This window comes from Petromyzon marinus, chromosome 31 (assembly GCF_048934315.1).
Source record: "Petromyzon marinus isolate PM22_M1 ecotype Great Lakes invasive population chromosome 31, UKy_Petmar_22M1.pri1.0, whole genome shotgun sequence".
Lineage (NCBI taxonomy): Eukaryota > Metazoa > Chordata > Hyperoartia > Petromyzontiformes > Petromyzontidae > Petromyzon > Petromyzon marinus.
This window is the reverse complement of record NC_133697.1, coordinates 7,196,975-7,224,245: the sequence shown is the minus strand read 5'-3', so window position 1 is coordinate 7,224,245 and position 27,271 is coordinate 7,196,975. Positions and strand designations below refer to the sequence as shown.

Here is a 27,271-nt window from a genome sequence, read left to right as displayed (position 1 = left end):
TTAAGGCTATACGGGGGTCCTTTGTAATTGTGCTGATTCTTTGCGCCCCTTTCGACCAGAAAACCATCAAGGCAAGACGACCGAACCTGATGGCGGGACCCCGGGGTCCCATAAGCCCCCGGCTCTCGCATAAACTGCGTTATGAGTTTAATTAATGCTTCCATTTTTTGTCAAACCGTAACACATTTCATAACACTCATTGCATAGGCATTTCAATACAGTACATTGTTGTGCTCCGATTTACGAACCATTCGACTTACGAATGGGTCCCAGCAACGAATTATTTTTCCTAAGTCAAGGACTTAGGAAGAGTCATGAGACTCAGTGAAACAATTTTTCTTTTTTAAGTGTGAGACTATAAACCGCTTAAGTGAGCGTTAAACAATATGCCCAGCACGGCACTCGTGCCATGCTGGGTGCACTTTGAGGCCACGTGAAGTGTCGAAGGCCCGCTGGCAGGTCACAGGACAGACGAGATGTTAACTCTCTTGCCTGGTATACAGGCGGTCGTGGGTTCGATCCCGACTCCGATGCTTGTTTATTTGGAGTGTGCATGTCTCTCTCTCCCCGGGGTCGCGTGGATTTTTTCTCCGGTTCCTCTGGCTTTCCCTTCCACAGTTATAATCAAGAAGCCTTTAAAGTATTTGACTGCTGCACATTTCCACATGACAAGCCACCACTTCATTGAGTGATCACTTGTGGCCAGGTCGCTTTAAAAAAAAGAGCTATATAGCTCAGGGAGCCTTACCTGGTTTAAAAAAAACCCACTAGTTTCATAGTTTAGTTTAATAGCCACAGGTGCCATGGGTTGAATGAGATGACTGGCAGATACACTCAACTAAAACTATTTTAACTTTACCAGGTAAGGCCCACTGAGCCATATAGCTGTTTTTCAGAAGCGAATTGGCCACAAATGATAGCTTAACGAAGTGGCTCACCGTGTGGAAATGTATATCAACCAAATACTTTTAACGCACGTTGTCTAAATGTGGAGGGAAAACCTGGAGAACGCGGAGAAAAATACACGCAACCACGGAGAGAGAGAGACACGCAAATACATAAACATCGCGTCGGGGTCACGGATCGAACCCACGACCTCCTGTATACCAGCGGAGTTGTTAACATTTCACCACCACGGCGACCCACCTGGGCCCCCCCCACTGTGCTAACTGTATGCGTTTTACCTGCCCGACAGCTCTCTCTGCTCGTTGTTGTGAACGTCGCTCATCTTGCCACCCACCCCCCCTCGCACCCCACCCCCCTCCCAAACCCATCCCTCCCCACCCACCTCTGTCTTCTCACATGCTCATGTACGCCAACGTCATTCCCACCACCCAACCACCCCAAACATTATCCGACCGGACATTGAGCCGCCGGTGTTACATAAAGAGCCGACGTCGGTCTCGGAGTGCCTGGGCGCCAACCGCTCCGGCCAGGATTTGCGAGCGGTCATGCAGGAGGACGGCTCTGCCAAGCGCGTGGCCGTCGTCGGAGGCGGCCCGGTCCGTGAGTCTCCGGGTTTCACGTGGAAGTTCGTCGACTTAGACTGTAACATTGGCACGCGCGCGTGCGCGTGTGCGCGTGTGTGTGTGGAGTAGTGATTATGTCGTCGTTTGTTGCGAGAGACAAAGGCGGCCGGGGGATGTGATGCTGCCCCCCCCCCCTCCTCCTCCGCCCTCTCTCCACCTCTCTTGTGCCGTGCCAAGCTCCAGTCTGTTAAGGCTATGCGGGGGGGGGGGGGGTGAGCAGCTCCAAAATGGGACCTTTCTTGCCAGTATCAAAGAAGGTCCCATTTCGTAGCCGCTCACTCCGAGCTATGAAAGGCGCTGATGGGTGCATTGTCTTTGTGGCTGTTCGCCTTTTGGCTTTGTTCACTGGTCTGACACTGCTGGTGAGATCCTGAAGAAGGCTGCTGCTCTCTCTGGTGTAGACCAAATCGGTTTCAAAGACTATGCATCCTCCTGTGTTATAATAATAATACTGATAATAATGATCAGAGCCATGTTTTATTTTAAGCTTTCGTGACTGCAGGAATCCATACTCTTTGGTTCTTTCGCTAAAGTCACGTAAGTATAAACAATTGTAATAGATCACGACGTTTCGATCGCAACACAAGCAATCGTCATCGGGTGGGACGACCACAGCAAGGAAAAAAAACTGCTGAAGTAGGTGTCCCACCTGATGACGATTGCTTGTGTTGCGATCGAAACGTCGTGATCTATTATTTTTCTACCTACGTGACTTTACCGAAAGAACCAAAGAGTATGAGTAGAGAGCCGTGTTTGTTTGCGTGTTCATCACGAGCACCGTGTGTGGTTAATGCAGTGACTTGATTCTATTTGGTGTTTGAACATCCGAACACATACATTTTGATTTAAAGCTTTCGTGACTGCAGGGATTCATATTGTTGGTTCTTTCGGTAAAGTCACGTGGAAGGGAACCAATAAAATAATATAAATATAAAACAATACCACAGCAGTGAAATTTGAAATTTTCTTGCTGTGGTTTTCACACCTGATGATGATTGCTTGTGTTGCAGTCGAAACGTCGTGAGAATTGTATTGTTTTATATTTTTATTATTTTATTGTTTCCCTTCTACGTGACTCTACCGAAAGAACCAAGAATATGAATCCGAACACCTGTTTTTATTGCCAGAAAGTTTCAAACCCATTCTTATTTTTTCCATACTTCGATACTGGCAAAGAGGTCTCATTTTGGGGGGTTGGGGAGGGAGATCTTCGCCTTTATTTTGTGTTACCCGGTGCGGTGTGCAAGCATCGCCACTGGGGAGACGAAGGTGACCGGGTGTGGTTTTTGGACACACCCCCCCCTCTGACTCTACTCCCGGCCTTCTTATTGTATTATTTTCGTATTTATTATTGATGCTTAGGCGTGCTGCCTTACGTGTGCATAGCGAACAACAACATTTCTCGGTTCTCCTTGTGTGCTGCTGCTGCTGCTGGTGGTGATGCCGTGGTGTGGTGGTGAATGAATGTTCATCGCTTCTCTTGTGGCTCTCGTGTCATGTGAGCCTACTGAATTATAACAGTGATCTGCCACGGCCGAGGTGTTGGTCCTACCGTCTTTCAAGTCTGCTTTGTGTTCACGGATGCGGTCCGAGACATGTCGTTTGGTTTCTCCAATGTAACTACTACCACAGAGGCAACTTAGTTTGTAGATGCCAGGGTACTGTATGTCCGGAATCACATCTTTTACAGACGGAACCAGATGACGGATTTTATATAATGTGTTGAATCGGACCTGGATCTTGTGTTTATTCAAGATTTTGGTAATCTTTTTTGTGATCCCCGCAATGTAGGGTAAAGTGATGGTTTTGAATGGCTCCTCAAGAGGGTCCTTCTTCATGGTTGGAGTGATAGCTTTGCGGATTGTGTAGTCGGAGTAACCATTAGCCTTAGGAGCTTGGTGTACGTGCTTGAGTTCACTGGCTATGTGTTCCTGCTCGGATATGCATTGGGCTTTATGGTGCAGAGTCTTGATGAGGGAATTCTTCTGGGATGGATGGTGGTGTGAATCTGGTTTCAGGTGAGCATCCGTATGGGTAGCTTTCCTGTAGACAGAGTGGCTCATTGAACCATCAGGTCTCTTTTTTATTAGGATATCCAAAAAAGGTAGCTTGCCATCTTTGTCGACTTCCATGGTAAATCTGATGGCTGGGTGTATGGAATTGATGTGGTCGAGGAATTGGTCTAGAACAGGCCGGCCATGTGGCCAGATGACAAAAGTGTCATCCACGTACCTCTTCCATAACGTTGGGCTCAGATTGGCAGTCTGGATGGCGTCAGTCTCAAATTTCTCCATGAAAATGTTGGCTACAACCGGAGATAGGGGGGAGCCTATTGGGGTGCCCTCAGTTTGTTTGTAGAAAGTTCCATTCCAAGTGAAGTATGTATTGGTTAAGCAGTGTCTCACCAGGGGGGGTTCCCTCAGTGTTTAGTCCTTGTTGAGCCAAGTCTTCAATGATTGCGATGGTGTCAGGTACAGGAACTTTGGTGACTAAGGAAACTACATCAAAACTGACAAGCAAATTTTCTTGCTGTGGTTTTCACACCTGATGATGATTGCTTGTGTTGCAGTCGAAACGTCGTGAGAATTTTATCGTTTTATATGTTTATTATTTTATTGTTTCCCTTCGTGACTTTACCGAAAGAACCAAGAATATGAATCCGAAGACCTGTTTTTATTGCCAGAAAGTTTCAGACCCATTCTTATTTTTTCCATACTTCGATACTGGCAAAGAGCTCTCATTTTGGGGGGTTGGGGAGGGAGATCTTTGCCTTTATTTTGTGTTACCCGGTGCGGTTTGCAAACATCGCCACTGGGGAGACGAAGGCGACCGGGTGTGGTTTTTGGACACACCACCCCCCCCCCTCTGACTCTACTCCCGGCCTTCTTATTGTATTATTTTCGTATTTATTATTGATGCTTAGGCGTGCTGCCTTACGTGCGCATAGCGAACAACAACATTTCTCTGTTCTCCTTGTGTGCTGCTGCTGCTGCTGCTGGTGGTGGTGATGTCGTGGTGTGGTGGTCAATGAATGTTCATCGCTTCTCTTGTGGCTCTCGTTAAAGGTCGGATCCCTCAACGCGTCCTACTTTGCGAAGCGTGGCTACCATGTGGACCTGTACGAAGCCAGGGAAGGTGAACGTATTACAGCATATACACAGTTTCAGTTTTTTTTTATTTTGGTATAGCCCCGTGAGCCATTCGGCTCTTGAATCGGGTGCAACCGCAACAAACAAACAAAACAAAAACACGAACAAGAAAAACATCTTAAAGTGACTGTGTGTGAGTGTGCAAACAGAAAATCCATGAAAAAAAACAGAAGCAGCAAAATATTCCTGAAAAAAGCACCGTACACCAATGCTGTGTGCAAAAAAATCCCAATGGGATGCAAGTCAAACAACAACAACCACCACAAGAAAACTTAGATTAAGGCCATCAGTCTAACAAAACAAACATGTCCAAACCAAAAAACTTTTCGAAATCACCAAAAAATAAAGCCATAATTGCAACGTAACAGTGATCATAGGGACTGTGACCGAATTTTTACAATGAACTACATAAATAACATGTAACACCAAATCCTAGAGCCATGGTTCCACACACGTGCCTGTTTTATATATATATATTACATTTTTTATTTTTATTTTGTAAAGTTAATGGTTTTTAGGATCTATATGTGTGTGTGGATGCTGCCCGGTTTAATCTCCTCCCGGCACTGCAGTTGAAACGTTGGGCCCAAGTTGCATCCATCAACTCCATTATTCCCACTCCTCCCCCACACTAATTGAACATTTTAAAAAAAGTTTAACCAGGTAAGGCCCCACTGAGCTGTACAGCTCTTTTTCAGAAGCGACCTGGCCACAAATGATAGCACCACGAAGTGGCTTATCATGTGGACATTTAAAGCAGCCGCAGACTCTAAACGCATGTTTCTACATGTGGTCGGGGAAAACCCCGAGGACTTGGAGAGAAGTCTACGAGACTATGGGGAGAACATGCAAACTCCAAACATACCACAGGTGGCAGGGTCGGGATCGAACCCACGACTTCCTGTATACCAGGCGAGGTAGTTAACATTTCGCCACTGCGGTGCCCCTACTTTTTCTGGAGCTCAATACTTGAACAGCTATGGGCTGAAATGAAACCCAGCCCCTGGTAGGGGATGACCCTGAGAATGACAAACCAATGAAACGGCGCAATCACAGACAAAACCCCTGTAGCTCAAACATTAAGTCTGTGACTTTGCAAGAGTGCGTTTTCAACGTGGAATCAAGGGACATGCGTACAGAGTGATGCACATCCCGAGCATGGAACGTTTAATGCGTGTGCTACATATTGACCCTGGTGATCCGAGTTCGTATCGGTGACGAATTGGGTATTTGAAAACAGATCTGGGCCTCACCCTAATCTAGGTTGACTCAGCCTTAAATCAGTACAGTAGGTATGTTTAATTTCGAGGGGAAGGTAGCCAACCGTGCTAATCTGTTAGGTGGTATGCAAAGCAGCAGCACTGGCGAGACAAAGGTGGTTGGCCGTGTGCCCAATGTTGGTTGTGTTCGCCCGGTTGTGTAAGAGTCCAAACATGGGTCAAACAACTCAATATTATGTTTCGGAATTCCTAATATGCTGGTCCGTTTGCTTGTTCTACAATTTCCGCAGTCTCATGGATCAAGATTGCCTTTCGAAGTACAGCACTGTACTGCATGCCCAGTCAGAATTTGCGGAGAGAGGTGCTGTAATATGGTCTGCTGGCAATTCGCGCTAAGTGACGCTGCGAGGGGAACGCATGAATCGGTGAACGGAACGCAAATTGAGAGATATCGCCGCCACCACCACATTGACTGTTGAGAGAAAGAACTGCTCGCGGAGCTTGAGCAGAATGCGTTCCCCTGGAAGGGATTAAATGATACCCGGTGGTCGAGACTGGTGGCAGGATGGCGGTCAAAGGAAGGGGATGATGCCCGGGGGGAGGGTTACCAGTGCTACGGAGATGGAGGGCCTCCAGATCGGCTTGTGTTTGAGTCCTACGGATTGCCGGATTGCAAGCGCCACGAGGCATAACGACGACTTTGGGGGAGGGAAACCCTTCATCTAGCAGTGGGTAGATCATAGCTGCTGCTGCTGCTGCTGTTGATCAATGATCATAATGAATACCAGAAGTCAGGACATAGCAAAACGGCGGCATTTGTATTATTGGAATGTTTGGTTACAGGGTGATAGGAGATCTGTTAATGATTGCAATAGAAACATCTCAATTACAAATAACGGGAGGGGAGGCGGTGGCTTTGGTTTGGCCAATGGGCATGAGGCCTTTGGGGTGGGCGTGGAGATGAAATCCAAGCAGAGGTCACTGATTATCCGCACACACGCACAAACATCAACAAGACATTGACCCCCAACCCTTACAGCCACACTGTTGGTGCATGTGGTGTGAGCGAGCATTTATCAAGGCACACGGTGCAGGAGAGGGCGGGGGGTGGCGTGTGGCCATAACCCCGCCTGGCCGCCTTTGTCTCCCCGGTGGAGGTTCTTCCACCAGCATTGGTGCGAGCAAGCACTCGCAGGGCTGCGTCTTTTTACCTGTTATCTCTTCCGCTATCTCTGTCTGCGAGGTAGACATCCGCACGGCCCTGCACTTGCGCGGACGGAGCATCAACCTCGCGCTGTCCCACCGCGGCAGGGAGGCGCTGAGAGCCGTGGGGCTGGAGGACCGGGTAACAGGGCCCACACTCAACACGTTCATTCATTTTGTCGCTCGTTGCCTCAACATACTGTTGGGGCAAGTGCAGTGAGCGAGCATCTATGAACAAGAACACACTCACCCACTCGCCCACTCACTCACCACATTGCACCTCACTTCCCCTTCTCTGCACTACTCCAGTTCTGAATTCCTTTCTCCCATCATCGTCTCTTTCCCTCCAAGCTGTGATGACATTTAAATAACCTCGCTCGATTAAAAAAAAAGTGTTCGCTCTTATCCATTCACAACTTTGATCATGCTTTTTTGTTTTCGGGCCTTTGGGGTCAACGGCTCTATTCACTTTTCATACAAATTGCTCTCTGCAATAAATTAGCCGTTGTGCATGGCACCCGTGTGTACCCATTGAAAACTATGGCACCCCCAAACCACCTTCCGTATGCCCACACCCGCAGATCGTGTCGACTGGTATCCCCATGCACGGCCGCATGATCCACGCGCTGAGCGGCAAGCGGTCCCCGATCCCGTACGGCAAGAAGGGGCAGGTACGGTGGTTTTACCGGCGCCGGTTTTATCGCGTGGGGTACAGGGTGGGTTCAACCTCGAGAGGTTCAACCTCGTGGGCTACATGGTGGGTTCAACCACGTGGGGTCGCGGCGTGGGTCATGGCAGTCCAAATACGTGGGGTTACATTTGCTGCATCCGACCAACTTTGGATAGATGAATAATCAAACGTCATCACCCGAAGGCTAGAGATGCAACGATTCACTTCCCAACTCGCCCCACCCCAATTCTCCAGCTCGTACGTCCCAGGAGATTTGGTGACTTGTCACACTTCGGCAGTCGTGATTTAATTCGCATGTCGATGCTTATTTTGTCGTCTTCTGTTGTGTTGAATGTAGTGGCTGCAGAGGTAAAATCGACCCATTACGTACAATGTATACCATATATACCAACACACACGTACGATTTAAAACAATCAGGTTGCCGAGTCCATCGCAAACTGGCCCTCAGGTATAGAGAGAAGGCAGATGGACATTGAAGTTGGCAAATGAACCGTTGTTACTCAAGTTCATGAACCCATCCGTCTGGAACTCAAATGCTTCCTTGGTTAAAAGAGCTTTTCTAGATTTGAAGCTTTCGTGACTGCAAGGATCCATACTCTTTGGTTCTATTCGGTAAAGTCACGTAGGTAAAAATAAAATAACAAAAAATCACGACGTTTCGGCCACAACACAAGTGGCCTTCATCAGGTGAAAGGACCGGACTGTCCAGAGGACAGCGTTGGAATGAAGACAGCCAAGCCCAGGTCGCGTCCTTTAAGCTGTGTGGGAAGAAAACAAAAAACGCCTTGACAAAGGAATTAGCATAACATGATGTACTGGACTGGCACGGTGGGGGGGGGGGGGGGGGGGGAGTTTACATAATATTGGTGTGAAGGGAAATAAGCTGCTGTGAAAGTTTGGGATACCACTACTTGAATAAATATACTGTACCATTGAAAATTAGTTTAATGTTTGGTTTGATTTAGAACATTTTTCCAATGATTGCTTAATTTGAAACCATCCTCTCGGTTGAAGTTGTGTCTGTGTTTGTAAATCTGAATTGCCTCGTGGACAAATCTCTGATAGAAACCCATGGGTTTGCAGAGAACCTTGGTATCGGAGAAAACTATATCGTGATCACCCACAGCGTTGTAACAGTGATCAGCTACGGCAGAAGAATTCGTTCTGCTGTGTTTCAAATCTGATTTGTGCTCGCGAATTCGGTCAGAGACATGTCATTTCGTCTCCCCGATGTAGCAGTCACCACAGGTGCAGCTCAATTTGTAAACTCCGGGGTACTGTAAGTCAGGAACGACATCCTTCACGGATGGGATCATGTCACAGATTTTGTGTACTGTATTGAACCGGACCAGGATCTTGTGTTTGTTTAGAATTTTGGAGATAATTTTAGTAACGCCTGCTATATATGGTAGTGTGATGGTTTTGACCGGAGTATCAAGTGGTTGTTTCTGTATGGAGGGAGTAACAGCTTGGCGGATGGTACGGTCAGAGTATCCGTTTCTCTTGAGGGCCAGGTGTACATGTTTTAATTCACTGGTCAGGTGGTGTTGGTCCCTGTGGTATAACATTTTGATGAGATAATTATTTTGAGCTGGGTGGTGGTGGGAGTCAGGTTTCAAGTAGGAATCTGTGTGGGTGGGTTTCCTGTAGACAGAATGCCCCAGTGAGCCATCAGGTCTCCTCTCAAACAGAACATCCAAGAATGGTAGCTTGCCATCTTTCTCCACTTCCATGGTGAATTTGATGGCGGGATGTCTAGAATTGATGTGGTGTAGGAAAAGGTTCAAAGCTGGGAGGCCATGTGGCCAAATGACGAAAGTATCATCCACATATCTCTTCCACAGGGAAGGTCTGAGGGTGGAAGTCTGGATGGCGTCTGATTCAAATTTCTCCATGAAAACATTGGCTATCACTGGTGATAAGGGAGAACTTATGGGGGTACCCTCATTTTGTCTGTAGAAGGTGCCATTCCAAGTAAAGTAGGTATTGGTGAGGCAGTGTCTAATCAGCGCAGGTGTATCGGGGTCTAGTCCATGTTGTACCAAATTTTAAATTATTTCAATGGTATCAGGTACCGGGACCTTGGTGAACAGGGAGACCACATCGAAGCTGACAAGGATATCGTCAGGGGACAGTACAACGTCTTTGACCATAGAGACCAAATGAGCTGAGTTAAGTACTGCTGAGGAGGTCTTGCCAGTGAAAGGTAGCAAGGTATCTGACAGAAAACGTGCTAGCTTATAGGTAGGGGAGTTGATCGTGGATACGATGGGTCGTAGTGCAGTGCCTTCTTTATGAATCTTGGGGAGACCATAGAATCTAGGGGGTCTTGCAGCAGAAGGTTTTAAGGAGGGACGTTTAGTTGGTTCGATTAGGGAGGTCGAACTTGTGATGATCTTGTTGGTTTTTATAGTTAGGCTATTAGTAGGGTCATTTTTTTATTTTTGAGTAACTTCCATCGTTGAGTAGGTTCTGGATTTTGTTGTTGTATGAATCTTTATCCATAATTACAGTAGCGTTGCCTTTGTCAGCTGAGAGGATGACTATATCACTTCTGTTTTTTTAAATTCGCGAGTTTAGAGCGTTCATTTTTGCTGATGTTGCTAATGGGTTTCTTAGCATTTTTAAGAATAGTGGCTATTTCAGCTCTCGCAACGTCTGCTTGGATGTGTCCTATGCCCTTTAAGGGCCACATCGACCTGAGAGATGATATCATCTACAGGAATATGTTTCGGGGTGACAGCAAAATTTAGCCCTCTAGCCAGTACTGTTTTCAGATTGTCCGAAATTGGGGTGCTACTCTGATTAATGACGATTTTGTTAACGTCTAGTTTTGTTATATGTGGGACTGGGTTCTTCTTCGATAGATGGTTGAATTTAGAAATCAGGTTAGCTTTGTATTTGACTGAAAGTGAATCGGCAGAAGAAGCAGTCATGTTGTCTACGTGGTTCCAATCAGAAGGTGACATTTTTTGTGTTAGCGTTAAATGAGCTTGTAGGAGAGTCCTGTCTAAAGTATCGAGTTCAAAACGGAGTAGTCTTATCCTTTCTGAGATTAAAGATAGGCTGGCCTTAAACAAAATCTGTTTCGAATTCGGTGAGGATACAACAGCAGATGTGAGTGTGAAAACGATGGGTATTACCTTGTTGTCGCGGCATCTTTTGAGGAAGGTCAGCGTCTCGATGAGCTTTGACTTCTTGTCCCGTTGTCTGTTGAAAGCTCTAACAGATAGGTGAAAGCCCTCCCCGTAGATGTTATCAATTCTAGATTTGAAGCTTTCGTGACTGCAAGGATCCACACTCTTTGGTTCTATTCGGTAAAGTCACGTAGGTTAAAGGACGCGACCTGGGCTTGGCTGTCTTCATTCCAACGCTGTCCTCTGGATAGTTCGGTCCCTTCACCTGATGAAGGCCACTTGTGTTGTGGCCGAAACGTCGTGATTTTTTTTGTTATTTTATTTTTATTTTTACCTACGTGACTTTACCGAATAGAACCAAAGAGTATAAAATAGCTTTTGTTTTTTCTTGCCAACAGTACCTGCTGTCAGTCGATCGTGCGCTGCTCAACAAGGAGTTGCTCACAGGTGCGTGTGGACGCGCGTGTGTGTGTGTGTGCGCGCATGTGCGGCGAGGTCGGGGTTAGGATCCAAGTCTCTTGCCGTCTCGCCCTGCTCCACCCTGTCCCACCTGCCAAACGCGTGTGTTCCCGTCCCGCGCGTGTGTCCCCACGTGCATCTCCGTCCCCGCGTGCATCTCTGCATGCTTCCCCATCCCCGCTTGCTTCTCCACCCCCGCATGCGTCTCCGTTTCCGCGTGCGTCCCCATCTCCATCCCTGCGTGTGTCCCTGTGTGCATGTAGCTGTGCAGCGCTACCCCAACGTGCACCTGCACTTCCAGCACAAGCTGGAGACCGCCGACCCGCACACCGGATCCATCACATTCCGACGGTGCGTGCATGCGCCTCGCCTACTCTCTCACCGCCTTCCTTACTCATTCACTGACCCATGAGCTCACCCATAAATTCACTCACTCACTCGCCTGCTACTTTCATTCGTCCACCCACTTAATAAACTCACTCTGTGGCTGACCCTAACCCACAACGTCCAACCACTTACCTGCCAAATTTCTGACCATCTCGCGGTCACTCACACATTAGTTCATACTCAAAAATGCACTTGCTCAGCCACTTGCTCACTATTGCACTCTCACCATCTTCCTCACTCACTCCATCACTCACCCACCCACTCCCTCTTTTGCCATCAAACTCACTCAACCATTAACTCACTCCCTAACTAACTTACTCACCTGATCAACAACTTTCTCACCCATTTACTCTCCCACCAACACCGTCATCCCATACAACTTACACTTCAACATGCTCTCCATGAAACTCACCGACACTCTTCGTGAACACATTCACCTACTTGTCCACATGCCCACATACATACAATCTGGCTAAATGTCTCCTTACTTTGCTCACTCGCTCATCAAACTCGCTCACCTGCTAGACAAATATGTTTGAATGACACCCAGCCCTGGGTTTCATTTCAGCCAGAGCTGTTCAAGGACTGAGCTTTAAAAAAACAGTAGGGGCGCAGCGGTGGCGCGATAACTACCTCGCCTGGTATGCAGGCGTTTGTGGGTTTTAATCCCCAACCCTGATGCCTGTGTATTTAGAGTTTGCATGTTCTCCCTGTGGTTGCACATTCAGAATCAACATGCGTTTTGAGTATTTGCCTGTGATTCCACATAGCGATAAGCAGCCACTTCGTTGAGCTATCAATTGTGGCCAGGCCGCTTCTGAAAAAGAGCCGTAGAGCTCAGTGGGCAGTATGTGGTAAAATAAAAATAGTAATACTTAGCAATATCAACCTTTTTGATATTTTTCCATCATCAATGTCAAATTGTATATATATAAACAATTCGTAATCACTGCCGTATACTGTGTGCACACACCACAACACTTGTCTCAGTTTCTTCACTCAACGCTGCTCCACTCTGGAAATTCCCCGCCCCCCCACTACTCCTCCGCCCAATCTTTTTATTTCCCCCAAGTTCTCATAACAATAATCATTAAAATAAGTTGAGTGATTTGCTTACCTTTCCTTAAACTTTGCAGTCCTATCGTGTTTTTGTTTTGTTTGTTGTTGTAGTGTTCTGACCTGCCCCGGCTGGACATCTGTCAAAAGGAGCTTTAAAGATTCAGATTCTGATAACCTTGCTCCATTAAAGAAACGCATCAACTCCCTGATCTATCACACCTTCGGTCGTGCTGCTGTTCGGTGCTGTCCACTCGCCGTTTTTCGGGGCGTTCTTTGGGCCCTGTGCTCGAGCAATCGCGAACTTTCACTACGTTTTTTTTTGAAAAATGATATTTTATGCATTTAACTCAATGATAATTGTTGTCATTGTTGTGGTGACGTGCGCGCCCCAGCTCCAGCGGGAAGCCGCTGCTGCAGGAGTCGTGCGACCTGCTGGTGGGCTGCGATGGGGCCTTCTCGGCCGTGCGGCGTCAGGCGATGCGCAACGTGCGCTTCGACTTCAGCCAGACGTACATCCCGCACGGCTACCTGGAGCTCACCATCCCACCCACGGCGGCCGGGCAGGTGCGCACGAGACCGCCCACCCCCTCGCCAGCCCGCACACCACCACCCCACACCACCCCACACCACACCACACCACCACCCCACACCACGCCAGCCCGCACACCACCACACCACACCACACCACCACCCCACACCTCGCCAGCCCGCACACCACCACCCCACACCACCACCCCACCCACAGCCACCCGCCACCCCACATGACGGCAATCCGCACACCCCCCCCCCCACCTCCTCCGCACATTGTGTTTACAAGGAGACCCCATCCGTCAGAGACAACAATTCAAACGATGAGCACGGTTGACTTACGTACGGTGCAAAAGAAGTTCAACATACATGCATAGAGGTCGTCGGAGAACACGGCTCCTCCTTATCACTCTTGTATTGCTACTACTTCCCACTCGTAATTATCATCACCATTGTTATTATTATTGTCAACACTTATAATTGTCAATATGGTCATCATCGTCGTCGTTTGCATGATTGCAATCATCACCATCCTCTTCCTCATTATGTTCAGCATTATTATCATTATAGCAGTCCTCAGCATCTTCGTCGTTATTGTCACCACCACCATGATAATAATAAAAACAGAACATGTACAGGACCGTATTTAACAAGCGTCAATTGTGTTTTTTTTACGTTTGCAGTTTGCGATGGAGAAGAATTACCTGCACATCTGGCCACGCAACACCTTCATGATGATCGCACTCCCCAACAACGTAACGTAGCCCTCTACTCGGCACGACGACATAACGCAGCCCTCGCTGAGCACAGCAGGATAATGAATCCCAAGCAGCTCAAGGGGCCCCAGAATCATGTTACCAACATCCACGCTCAACCACTCGCCCGCTCGCACTGGGACGTTGCTGGAGGTCATGATCAGACGCAGCTCGTCGGGGACGTTTCCCTAGAGAATATTGCGACCTGTGAACAAACCGGTCGAAATCCACCCGATCTCATCGGATCTTGGAAGCTAAACAGGGTTGAGCCTGGATATTGCTTGGGATGGATGATGACCACAGCACAGAAACAGGTGTTAACAGGAGGCCCTCATCCAGCAGTGGATTGACCAAAGACACACACGTGTGTGCGTGTGTGCTCGCGTGACCAATCAATCTCTCGGGCGTGGTTCCGTGTGTCGTCGTCGCGCTGTGCAGGACCACTCCTTCACCTGCACGCTCTTCATGCCCTTCGAGGAGTTTGAGTGCATCACGGAGCCGGAGCACGTCCTCGACTTCTTCAGCCGATACTTCCCCGACGCGATCCCCCTCATAGGCGCGTAAGTTTTCCGCCCGCTCACTCCATCGTGTGCGGACAACATTGTTTTGTCGTTCGGCTGGCGGACTGACATCTTGGCACCCGATTCACGAATCAATATTTCCCTCCCCTCCCTCTGCACCCTGAGCAGAGCGGAGCTCCAGAGGGATTTCTTCCTGCTGCCAGCGCAGGCTCTGGTCTCGATCAAGTGCTCTCCGTACCACGTGGGAAGGCGGGTTGTCATCATGGGCGACGCGGCGCATGCCATGGTGCCCTTCTACGGGCAAGGCATGAACGCCGTGAGTGGCCACGCTGCCACGCGGGGGGGGGCGACCCTGGGGCCTGACCCCTGACCCTCGTGTAAGGGGTGGGGTCCTTTGACTGGCGGCCTGCGAGCCACGGAGGCTATTGGAGGAGCTCGCCGAGCTATGGCCTGCTGAGAGACGTGGCTAGCAGAGATTTCTATGTACAAATGTTGAACTTCTTTCGCACCGTACGTAGCCAGCCGTGCTAACTGGATCTGCGGGGGAATGATAACAAACTAAACGCAAAGAGCAGTTCTAAAGAAATGAGATTTCCATCTGGATTTAAAAGTGCATAGCTCCAATAGCGTCCTAATATCGGAAGGAAGAGCTTTCCAGACAGCCGCAGAAGCGCATCTGAAAGCGCGATGCAGTAGTGACGGTCTTTGTTCAATGATTAGCTAAAAGGCGCCGCGCAGATGACCAGAGTTTGCGTGATTGGTTTATGCTCCTTGACGAAATCGGCAAGATGTTGTGGTTCGTTTGGGGCTCGTTTGTGGCAAGAACTTTGTGTGTAATGTAAAGCGATACAAACGAGTGAAATGAAAGAGATTCACGAGCGATGAAAGCTGGAGGAAAAAGTTAGATTGTCGGTCAAATTTAGAGGTTCGGAATAGATTATTAATTTTATTTAAAAACAATTTTAATCTCTCCCCTTTTATATTGACAGGGCTTTGAGGACTGCTTGGTGTTTGATGAACTAATGGAGGAGTTCAACTGTGACCTCGGTAAGTTCAGAGGAAATTGAGCCCGGGAAGGAACCAGGATAGTTTCTGGCTCATGAAAGACTGATCTTTTGTACCGCGAGAGCCTAAGGTCACATTTTATTGGAACCACCAGCTTATGTTTAATACTTGCATATTCTTAGGGTTGGAACAAGGCGATATACAAATATAGATAATATAAGCTATAGATTTGTTGTTGCTTCTTGTGCCCCATGAATTCCAATGTGCGGTATTTAGAAAAAATGTGGCTCTGAATGGCTGAACGAGTCTCAAAACACATTTTGTTGGAGGGCTCCTGATACAGGAATCTTGGATTCCTGGTCATGGCTACCATCGGTGGTGAGCGATTTTATATCTGAACCAATCCCGGACCCCTGTGAACAGCATTGATAAATCAATACGGTTAAGCCACCTCCAATAGTGATGTGGGAATGCCTTCATCCAGCAGTGGATTGATAAGGGGCCGTAAATGAAGTGTGTCTATTGATTATAACAAAACATTCGCCGGACTCCTGGCAATGGTGAACAATTGCATACCAAATGTAAAAATGTTACCACAGAAAGAGAGAATAAATACGCTGACGTCTCGACCAATTCACCCGAATTGCTTGCTAGTTTCCGCTCGACAGACTGAGTGGTTTCTATGGACCGAGGGTTGAGCGTCTACTGCTGCCCAGCCTCTCGTCTCTCGCTTGCCTCGCACGCTCCCCAGGCAGGGTCCTCCCGGAGTTCAGCCGACTGCGGACCCCGGATGACCAGGCTATCGTGGACCTCGCCATGTACAACTACATCGAGGTGCGTTCGCTCCGCACCACAGTGGAGAGATGTTAACTCCCTCGCCGGGTATGCAGGAGGTCATGGTTTGAATGTTCTCCGTGGTCGTGTGGCTCTTTATCCGGGTCCTCCGGTTTTTCCCTCCACTTTTAGAAACATGCGTTCAGAGTATTTGACCTAGAGGATATTAAAAAAACTAAACCTCACAACACAATACACTGTTACTATTTTATTATTCCATAATGCTGATAAATTGTGGAGGACAGGAGGATTGTGAGAGGAGTATAAACAATGACAGCTGTCTGCCGGTTTAATTGAAAATTGCCTCTGTCTGAGCAGCACCGGGCGCAATTGGAGAACAGAGGAATTCCTCGAGACTGTGGTACTTTTTTATTTACAAAGCGAATGAGTTTATTCATGGACTTTATTATAAGCAGGGAAGAGTGATTTGAATTTATGTATTCAAATAAAGTAAAACATTTAGATAGATGTATTGGATAGTTTGGCATCATTTTAGTTGAACAAAACTCTAATAACCATGGGGAGGCCATGTCAAGTAGTCGGGGGGGGGGGGGGGCACTAGACCACCCCACCCACCCCCATTTATCCCCCCACAGATATTTTTGAATGTCCGTTGTATGGGGCGCCGCGGTGGTGAGATGTTAACTGCCTCCCATAGTATGCAGGTCATGGGTTAGATCCCGACCCTGACGCCTGCTGCTGTATATTTGGAGTTTGCGTGTTCTCTCTCCCCCTGTGGTCGCGTGGATTTTTCTCCGGGTCCTCGGGGTTCCTTTCTCTACATTTAAAAACACACGTTTTAGAGTATTTGCCTGTGATAACATTTCAACGTGATTATAAGCCGCTTCGTTGAGCTGTCAGTTGTGGCCAGGTCGCTTCTGAAAAAGAGCTACATAGCTCGCAGGGCTTTACCTGGTAAAATTAAAAGTTTCGTTTATAAGTTCATCCTCTAAGCCATGGTTCTTCAAACTATGATTATATTGGCTGGCCAAAAAGCTAGCGTGCGCTGGTTGGCCACAATGTTACGTCGCATGTACAGAGGTTGTGACGTCGCATGGCATCATGTCTGCACGTGGGCTCACTGTGTACCTCTTTTCTTCATGCGTCTCATCTACGCATCCTTTATTTAACCAGGAGATAAAACAAATAGGCCAATGAGACGGTTACATTGCTTGTTTTGCAAGGGGGCACAGGGTTGCTCGCTCATTTATTTTGCTTTCATCTCAATTCTCTCATCTACAGCCCTCTCATCTACATCTCGTGTCTCTTTTATCCCATTTGTCTGTAATCTGTCCTGGAGAGCCATATCTCATGGTGGGCCACAGCTCAAATCAATTGTTCCCGTGTGGGCAAGCTCACAAGTGAGAACTTTAACACGACACGTCAATTTACAAAGTGCATTTAAGTTCAACCGCGCCTCAAGACGCCGTACAGAAATTGTGGGAATATCTGCTTCATAGAAAGAGGCAGTTGGTCAGAGGTGGAGAAAATAAGGAAAATCTTTAGCTCTGAGTTGAACAGAAACACGCAAACCAAGACAGCGGGGCCGGAAATGGCTGGGCCCAGAGTAGGCCTCCAGAATTGACGTGCTGTGCCGCCTGTTACCTGCATGGCGTCTCCGCTGACAGATGAGGGCCCACGTGAATTCGCGCTGGTTCCTATTCCGCAAGCGCGTGGACAATCTGCTGTACCTGCTCATGCCGGGAACGTTTGTGCCCCTGTACACCATGGTGAGTTCCACCCATTGGTGTGGGTTGCATCAACAGGTTTTCCCAATTAGATTGTTTTGCTTGTGCCACTTGTTCCAGTAAAAAAAAGGCTTTTGGAATCTGACGATTGACAAAATAAAAAAGATGTACATGTATCCTACTCAAGAACGGTGGTCGATGGCATAATAGAACTGCAGTTAAAATCGAATTTCTTCATCATTAACTCTACCTTATATAACAAATGTATTTAATAGGCTGCGCTGGGTAACAGACCGCCATCTCGAACAAAGAGCATATATATTTTAAAATATATATCTGGAGAATGCACTTGCACTATAGTTCCCTGAAAAAATATTGGAAGTTTTAATAATGCTGACAAATGTAACCTTTTGTATTGACGTAAGTTATGTATTCCCCCGCAACAAGTCACACTAAGTGACAAACGAAGAGATGATATCGACCTTGAGGCGTTGCGTGCAACTGGCCATGGAAAATGTTCACGCAATTTCCCCCCACAAATAATTGCATTCAGGACAGAGAAGATAAAAAAAAAATCATTGGTGGAGTCATGTGACCTCTTAACTGAAAATCCAGTTTTCACTTGACATCACCAATATTTGACCATTCCCACCTGCCCCTCCAAGCTTCAACTTGCCCCTTGCATGCCTCCTCCCCCCATTCAAATCCCATGACCTCACTTCCCCACACAAACACCTGACTCGCGTGTCCTGTGCTCACAGGTGACGTTCACAAGAATACGCTACCACGAGGTTGTGAAAAAGTGTAAACTGCAGAACAAGGTATACACGCTTGTGCGCACTTTGTACACGTTGCTTCACTCCATTAGCATTTGCCACCCACCCCACAAAGGCTGGGTGGATCCACCAAAGGCCTCAATGGCCTTTTGCTAACGTGAATGGCACCCACCGTTGTCCTTTAAGCCATTTTTGTAAAGACAGGAGTTGCAGAAACCCAACAGTGGAACTAGTGGTGCCTTTGTCTGTGGCAAATAAGTTTCTCGTTTCTGTTCAACCTCTGCGCAGGTGGTGAACTCGGCACTGTTGGGCATCGGGGTGCTGTCGGTGCTGTCGGCAGGAGCCTGGGTTGCGACCCGTATCCGTGGTCATCCCGATGCAAGCCTGTTGCTCCTCTGGGAGCTGCCCCGTGCCCTCCAGTCCAAGATCATCCCCGAGGGCTGGCTGGGATAGCCGACGTGCACATACCAGGAGGCTCATCCTGAGCACCCGTTGAAGCACAGGTTGTTGCACCACTCCTAAAACGTGTTCGGGGCGTGCCGCTTGTTGTTTCGGCACGACGTCCGACGTATTGATCCATGCGCCCGGGAGCTCCCGAAATTCGGATTCATAAGCTCTCCGCACGCAGAAACGTAGGCAATGGTGCAAACCCCCCCCCCACGCAGCGAGACCCGGAAATGCTTCAGAGAGCTATACAGGGAAGCTGCATAAACCTGCGCAGGAGTGCATCTTGAAGCAGCATTTCTCAACCGGTGGTACCAATTCTGCAGACTGCCAATTTGCGGTTCTATCGCGGGATTGACAAAATGTCACAAACAATTTGCATCATGCCGCCATGAATTTGAAATTATTTCATGTTTAGCAGTGGAGGAAATTGTATTCTCAGATCCAACCCATGTGGCATTGATGCAAAAACGGTTGCATAACACTGCCTTAAAGACTGACAGGGGGCCAAAAATCATGACCATGCAAATGAGCTGTTACTTTACAAGTGTTGGCAAATTAAATCGACGCTCTTTCAGCAATTAATGCGAATGACTACATTTTTTAATCGCTGTTTTATTGCAGATTTCATTTATGTATTTTGCGAAGTATACAGCATTTCCTACATAAATAAAATAAGCAAATGTACAGCTACACAACCATGAAATACTTTTAAAATGGAAGTTCAGACCATTTGAACTGTATGGGAAAGCTTCATTTTCCAACGTTGAACATTTCTTTTACACACGTACAATATTTATATCTTTGATTGATCAAAGTATTATAAACATCATTAGTCTTAAAGAAAACAGGTTTTACATAGTTTGCCTTTTAAGTATGGCACAGGCTGTGCTTAACCAAGTAACCCAATTTACCAACTTGAAATTGTGCAACTTTGCCCTGTAGATGTCCACTGAATAAGGTAATGGGCCACATTAATCCAGATGTCTTATTTTAAATCTGGCAGTTTCATGCTCACAAATATTCCGAGATGGAAAAAAATATATTCCCTTTGTCCAATTTAAAAACTTCATGCAATCCAACAAACCAGAGGTTTGCAAACCTCTCCCATCCCCACTTAGATTGATGTAAATTTGTAATCAGGCTATGCTTTCACAACGCGATTTAGCTTTCTCACGTCACAGCCTCTCCAAAAACATGTGCACTTTGTAAGTGAACACTGCAATTACTGACCTGACCAACATGCAAATGTACTATTCACATAGATTTATAAAATGTGCACATCTCTATGTAAACACGCTGAAGAATGGTGTATGGGATCAACATTTGCAAGTTTTGCACACTGTTCAAAAACAGCGCCGTTTAAATCGAGATAAGTACAAAAGAATGTTTAATGGCTTCAGTTAAGCCAACCTTTAATAAAGACAATTTACAATCGATGGACTGCAATGTTGGGTGCGATAAATGTATTGTTGAATTCTTAGGATTCATCAGACAATACAGGTTCAGAAAACCATTCTAGGCCTTAACACATCACAGATGTTAAAGGACTGGATATCTTAACTTAAGCCCATATGCCCCTATGCCTAATTTTCACTAGTCTACGACTGCAGCAATTCCTGGGTAAGCTACAAGATTAATAAACAAGAAAAACAAAAATCGTAAGAGCAACACAATTATGTGTCTGACTCGGGTATTGCCTATCAAGTCCATAGGCACAAACCTGAGTGCCAAACACTCACCAGCAAGCTACCACAGGGCAAATGCAAATAATATTACACGATTGCTTCTGAAATTACTCTAACTGGATGTCTTTAAAACAAATGGGCTCTAGCACATTTGGAAACATTTAAAAACGGGTGCATGGTTTGAGCACACCGCCCCTCCATGTGCTCCTTTCCCAAGCTCTTTAAACGTTTCATTTTACCAGACAAAGCCCACTGGAGCTCTGTAGCTCTTTTTCAGAAGCGAACTGACCACAAATGACAGCTCAACGAAGTGGCTTATGTGGAAACATGGCAGCCAAATACTCTAAACGCATGTTTCTAAAGTGGAGGGAAAAATCGGAGGCCCAGGTGAAAAATGCACACGACCACAAGGAGAACATATAAACTCCAAATATACAGGCGTTGGGATCGAACCCACTATCACCTGTATACCAGGCGAGTTAGTTGATATCTCGCCACCGCGGAAGCCAAGACAGGGGAATCATCTGAAACCCCGATGGCTTTTGACCACAAATATGCAGGTATTTGCGGTTGTGCCGTATCGCTCTCCGACGCCTGTTTTGAGTCAAGCACGACGCCCGACGTTTCGCTCGACGCGCGGGGGGGGGGGGGGGGGGGGGGGGGGGGGACGGGACTTCCGCAGAAATGTTTAGTTCCTGCCGAAGTTCCCAGCACGCAAAAAATAGGATTTAGAAAACGACGCGCGGGACGATTCCCAACACATCGGAGAACGGTGCATTGAAGCCAGCTGAAACAAAAAATTAGGTTATTATCAGTAACCAATGTCAAGTTTGTACATTTAAAAGGAACATAAATTCGAGGTGCAGTTAAAGTGAAAACATCGGCATGCGACGAATCTATAAAATACAATTGTAAAGTAATCAGCACTCTATTGCCCCCACCAAGTCACTGGTGCACTTGTGATACCCTTTAAAATGTATTACATACAGTGATAGGTATTTTTGGTCTTATAACTTTGTTATTTTCTTTGAACCTATCTACGTGACTTTACCAAAAGACCCAAAGAATGAATTCCTGCAGTCACGAAAGCTTTAAGTCAAGATACAACTATGATTGTTTAATTCACTGTGTAACTGGGACCAACATGTTTTCCATGTGCTCTGAATAATGTCTTGGTGCCCTGTTGCATAATATAATATCCAAATTCTTAATTTCATATTTCAGGTGAAACACGTATTTGTCCACAGCGCTTTGGCATACAGTCCTTAAGAACTTCACCTGGACAGACCCATTCTTACATCTTGTTAAGGAAAGTACCACTTCCTTCACTGTTAGGCATAAGATAATGTCTTATTCGTATAATATTTAAGACAATGGAATTATTCGGATTTGAATAGTCAAATGCAAGAAAGTCATTACATTTGGCTACCAATGTGAGAAATTATGGTAAAATCAAGGGTTTGACAAACAGCACTGACTGACCACTTGCCAGACCATGGATATTTAGAACACTTCTTGAAATTATATCCCAAATACTTAAAATACAAAACGTTTAAGCAAGTCTTGAGAAGTCAGTAACTGCCTAACTCTTCAAAAATAATACATGAGCCAGGTCCCCTCGCTTTTGAGTTCCATGAAAAGGCCAATATGCAACAAGTGCTGAAAAAAAAAAGATTTTACAAGTTAAATACCAATACATGATGTAAATAAAAAGACCGATAAAGAACAATCTCTTGGAAAAAAAACGCATGCAAAACACTAGAACGCAAAGGTGCTGCCACACCTATGGGAATGGGTGTGCACCACCCCCAACATCTGCCCAGGAACATCTCCGCTGCAGGAAACAGCCAGGCAATGTGACCAGGGTGGCAGGCACCAGGCCGGACCGCCAGCCGCGTTTCGTTCCTCAAGCACAGCGCAACTCGCGGTCGTCACTCCATCTTCGACATCTCAAACTTGGTGGTCATTATTTCCTGATGGGGAAAAACAAAACGAGGTTTTACGTTCATAAAGTTTGCAGCAGCTCTCCCAATGCATATTGCTTACGTCCGTAAAAGTAGAATCACGCCAATGGGAATAACCATCGCTTTATTGAGTTCAGCAACGCGTATCCGGCTGTGCTGTAAATCTCTGCGATGCATTCTCGGGCTGTACAATGCTGTATAATTGAGGGGAAAAAGTGAACAGCTCGATTCAATTCCTGAAGAAGCTCCCAGCCCGTGGAACAAAACGCTGGACATCGTGCCGAACGACGCGCAAAACGCAACCCAAAAAAAACATCGGAGAGTTGCACAGCGCATCCGTGAAAACCAAAGCAAGGAAGTTTTACAGATATTGATAATGCCATGGGTTTTTGCATTGGTATTTCAACTTTCACAAATACCAATTAGTGAAAAGCTATTGCTGATGGCATTAACAAATATATGGCCAATTCAAGCCTCGTTGTCCAAGTAGTGCTTCTGTATGCTAGATTTTACATCATAGTGTTTTATTTACTGAATGGTGTTTTTACCTCATCCGAGTCCAGCAAGGCAGGCATGGCACTGCAAGACAAGGGGGACACATTTCGTAAGCAGCTGTAGTGCAAGATACTTAAATCAACCATAATGATTTACATTGATTAATCTCTTAAACGCGGCAATTTACAACTAAATAGGAGATACAAAATAAATCAGGGGGCGGGCAGGGGGTGAAGAAAAAAGAAACGCAAAATATAAAAAAAGAGGACAAACTTACACTAAACATCAATGCCAAAGGGACACTACAGATATAGGGCAAGAGAGTGCCGCTTGCATGCAAAGCAGTGACAGTGAACCGAGAGTCTCAGCAACGATATGCTTCCCAGGGGAATTGTATTCTTCAAAGCCTATAAAGAGACTAGCCGTTTGCCCGTCCAAGGACGGGTGTATTGCAGTAAATCTGAAACTTGCAAGCGAAAAGCAGACAGCGACGTGATATTTACTGCATTAATGCGTCTGCAACTTGTAAGGGCGCGGTGACACAGACCTATTTCATTTTGAGGTTATAATCCCTTGTTCATCAGGACGTCCTTTTTACTTTGATGTCTCAACAGCGTTACGGAGATCACGTGACGTGAGGGTTCAGCGTTTGCAGTGAGGGTTGTAAGTTGACGCCGAGGAGGGGGGAGGAGTGACGTCAGCTGCTAATTATGAATGGGGGGGGGGGGGGGTTGTCCATTTGGAGGACGTCACCTTATGATTATTAATGAGGAGAGGGGCTGGTCTTTGTGGAGTGATGTGACCTGCTCATGATTATTAATGAGGGGGGGGCTGGTCGATGTGGAGTGACGTCAGGAGCGTTAAGGACAGACATTCCTGGGTGATTATAGTAGGTATGCTCTTCAAGTTTCTAGTACGTACACATCTGCCATCGAGGCCGGGATGTTGTCTTCTACCCACTTGAGATCATCCTCCTGGGAAAAAAGCGACAATAAGAGGAAATTGTTCCATTGCACCGCATGCGCCGATGCCACGTTACATTTCTAAAATGGGCCGGAGGATTGATTTTTTTTTACTTTGGGGGTGGCTCACCTGCTTGTTGACATTTGGGCGGCTGGATCCATTCAACTCGGGCTTACTTCCCCTCATCTTCATGCCATCTGAAATCGAAAGCGTTTTACACCACGCAGAGAGTTTTAACAACCGACACGCGAGCTCCGGCCATCCTCGCCAGCAGCTTTTGGGCTAGCCCATCGAATAAAGACGGGCACTACTGCATCACGCCCTTTCAGACGTGCTTCTGTGGCCGTCTGGAACACTCTTCCTTTCGATGTTAGGAAGCCACTGGAGCGCGGTGCACTTCTACATCTAGATTTAAAACTCATTTCTTTCAAACTGCTTTCTGTGTTTAGTTTGTTGTCCATCCCCCGCACCTCCGATTAGCATGGTTGGCTACGTACGGTTCGAAGGAAGTTCAACATACGTACATACATTCAGGTCATGTAGGTGGGGCAGCCTAGGTGCACTACTTGCTCCACATACCGTATGCTTCGTTCATCATGGGCTCCTCTTCCTCGTCCTCATCCTCATCATTGTCCAGCAGTGGAGTGAACGCATACCTGAAAGGTGGCCACGCACAAACACGGAGTAGGTCGGACATAGGATACCACTCGGTTGTGCCGTATAAAAAACCAGAGTAGTACTAAACACTACTCTAATTTATCCACAGATGCGATAACACTGTTGTATTGCGTCCTCCTATAATTCATTATGTTGGGAATTAGCATTCAAAGATATAAGTTAATCCTCCAGGCAATTATGGCACATACAGCCCATTAGCGGAGCTGACCTGTAAAATCTGTTAACATTTTCAGACAAAATTAACAAAGGCAGTTTTAAAACCCTTTTTCTGTAAAAAATATTCTGTCATCACCACTAACAGCGCACATCAAAGTAGCACAGTACACAACACCTCTATGCATCTTTAGATCAACACACATGCTTACAGAGATAACGTCTGTAAGAATAAAATGGAGCAATAAAATCAGCTGATATGGAGGTGCCAGGTAGATTGATGCATCACGGGGCTGTAAGAGATGGCGACGACTCGTGGGATTGCGTTCATTCAGAAGTGGATTGATCGTGCCTGACGACGATAATGAAAGTCTCACCGCTGGTTGTTGGCAGATGGCCTCCAAAGCACCATAATGACCAGGAGGATGAGGGAAAAGAGAAGTCGCCAGAAGGCTTCCTCCACCCACAACTCCCGCCAGTCCTGTACTCATTTTGTACACACGAGCACACGTGAATGTGAGCGACGTGCATCCCACGACAACTATCTCGTAATACATACAAACGCGCATATTCAAGTCTGTGTGAAGAATTTTAAATCCACTCACCGATTGGCATTCTGCAAATCTGAACTTCCGTGTAGTCCAGATGATGAAAATAAGTGAAGCTTGAAAAGACAATGAAATATAAAACACAAGCATTTAGTTACATTCCAAAGCTGGTAGTACCAAAGTACATTTCTGAATAAAATGTGCAAATTTATTTTAAGAATGAAAACCGATTGAACGGTGACGTATCCAATTCGTTGCCCCCTCCTTCGGCATGCTGTGTGGACTCACCGATTATAGCGAAGATGAGCGTGTTGGTGAAGTGCCTGTAAAGGGACAGCTTCACCACGTTGCGCCTCAGCATGAGCATCTTCATGGTCTGGTACAGGCTGATGAATATGTGCTGCGCTGTCAAGGAGCCAACGCTACATTGTCCTAAACCTTTCCATAATGCTTGTTTTAATAGTACAGGAAACTTGAGCATATTGGCAGACATACCATCTGGAGCTCAGGCTTTTTTATATATATGCAGACTGGATTATTCGCACTGACGGTGAGGACGGACCGTAGTGGGTCATGAGGACCGGAGTTGCTAAATACCAGTGTACAGTTCTTTAGCTTGGGCCTACTTAATGAGGCAAATTGTTTTGAAAATTCAGTGTTCATGCTTTCAGAACTATGTCAATATTCAGATTGTCCCCTTTACTGTTACAATTTAAACTCGATCAATTAAAATACAATTTTACAGCTCAATTATTAATAAAGTCCGAGCTCCACCTGTTTGATTTTAAAAACACGACTGACCGGACCTGATGGCGCTCATACCCAAACTACACTGCATTACAGAGTGCAGTTTGTGACCTTTCTGCGGTTCATATAGAGTGAAATCTGGCGCAGAAGCTAGGTTAGGTAATTGCAGAAACTCAAGCCGACATTGGGAAAAGAAACTCGTACAAATCTGGACGTAGATTGTGCGTCATCGCACGCAGGAGGACAGTGGGTCAGAGCTTAGAGAAACGGTAGAAATATTCAAAAGGCTCAAGAACAGGGATCGAGTTAATTTCATGTGTGCTCATGGTTACAAGGTTCTCCTGAGCAGCCAAGGCAGGAAACACACACACACACACAGACACACAAGGATATCCACCAGCAGAGAGCAGTGTCGAGCACAGCCAGAGGGATTGCAGCCAGCAGGTCCAGGTCAAATTCTTGACCCTACGTGCCATGCACATTGCAGCAATTGCAGCGTAGGGCGTTCACATCCACAAGAGGAATACCAAACACTACACCAGCAAATTAATGAGCGTGGTTTTGTTCATTTTGAGAACATCAAAATTCTGTCTGTTTTAAGAGCTGGGTATCTAAAACACAGTTAAGGATTAAGCGCACGCAGTACAAG

General features: G+C 46.5%; 2 protein-coding genes across 5 annotated transcripts in view; one reads left to right on the top strand and one right to left on the bottom strand.

Moving 5' to 3' along the window:
• The first annotated feature begins 1,298 nt into the window (after window positions 1-1,298).
• On the top strand, window positions 1,299-20,825 carry KMO (kynurenine 3-monooxygenase). The gene is made up of 15 exons (XM_032963795.2): window positions 1,299-1,502; window positions 4,595-4,664; window positions 7,146-7,243; window positions 7,683-7,772; window positions 11,329-11,377; window positions 11,653-11,740; window positions 13,228-13,399; window positions 14,047-14,118; window positions 14,557-14,678; window positions 14,808-14,955; window positions 15,629-15,686; window positions 16,396-16,478; window positions 18,107-18,208; window positions 18,928-18,987; window positions 19,231-20,825. The coding sequence occupies exons 1-15, from the start codon at window positions 1,452-1,454 to the stop codon at window positions 19,393-19,395; spliced, it is 1,428 nt and encodes a 475-aa protein (XP_032819686.1). The 5' UTR covers window positions 1,299-1,451; the 3' UTR covers window positions 19,396-20,825.
• LOC116947737 (transmembrane protein 87A) overlaps window positions 20,772-27,271 on the bottom strand; it is a 31,801-nt gene continuing 25,301 nt past the window's right edge. For 3 of the 4 annotated variants that reach the window (XM_076071043.1, XM_076071042.1, XM_032963793.2), the window contains 8 exons: window positions 26,164-26,272; window positions 25,933-25,991; window positions 25,705-25,808; window positions 25,076-25,152; window positions 24,626-24,693; window positions 24,455-24,507; window positions 23,587-23,617; window positions 20,772-23,047 (listed from right to left, as the gene is read on the bottom strand). In XM_076071043.1, the coding sequence (XP_075927158.1) occupies window positions 23,006-23,047; window positions 23,587-23,617; window positions 24,455-24,507; window positions 24,626-24,693; window positions 25,076-25,152; window positions 25,705-25,808; window positions 25,933-25,991; window positions 26,164-26,272 (543 nt within the window). In that variant the 3' untranslated portion in view covers window positions 20,772-23,005. Of the gene's footprint in view, window positions 23,048-23,586; window positions 23,618-24,454; window positions 24,508-24,625; window positions 24,694-25,075; window positions 25,153-25,704; window positions 25,809-25,932; window positions 25,992-26,163; window positions 26,273-27,015; window positions 27,088-27,271 lie in introns of all 4 variants that reach the window. The other variant, XM_032963792.2, reaches the window with a different exon arrangement.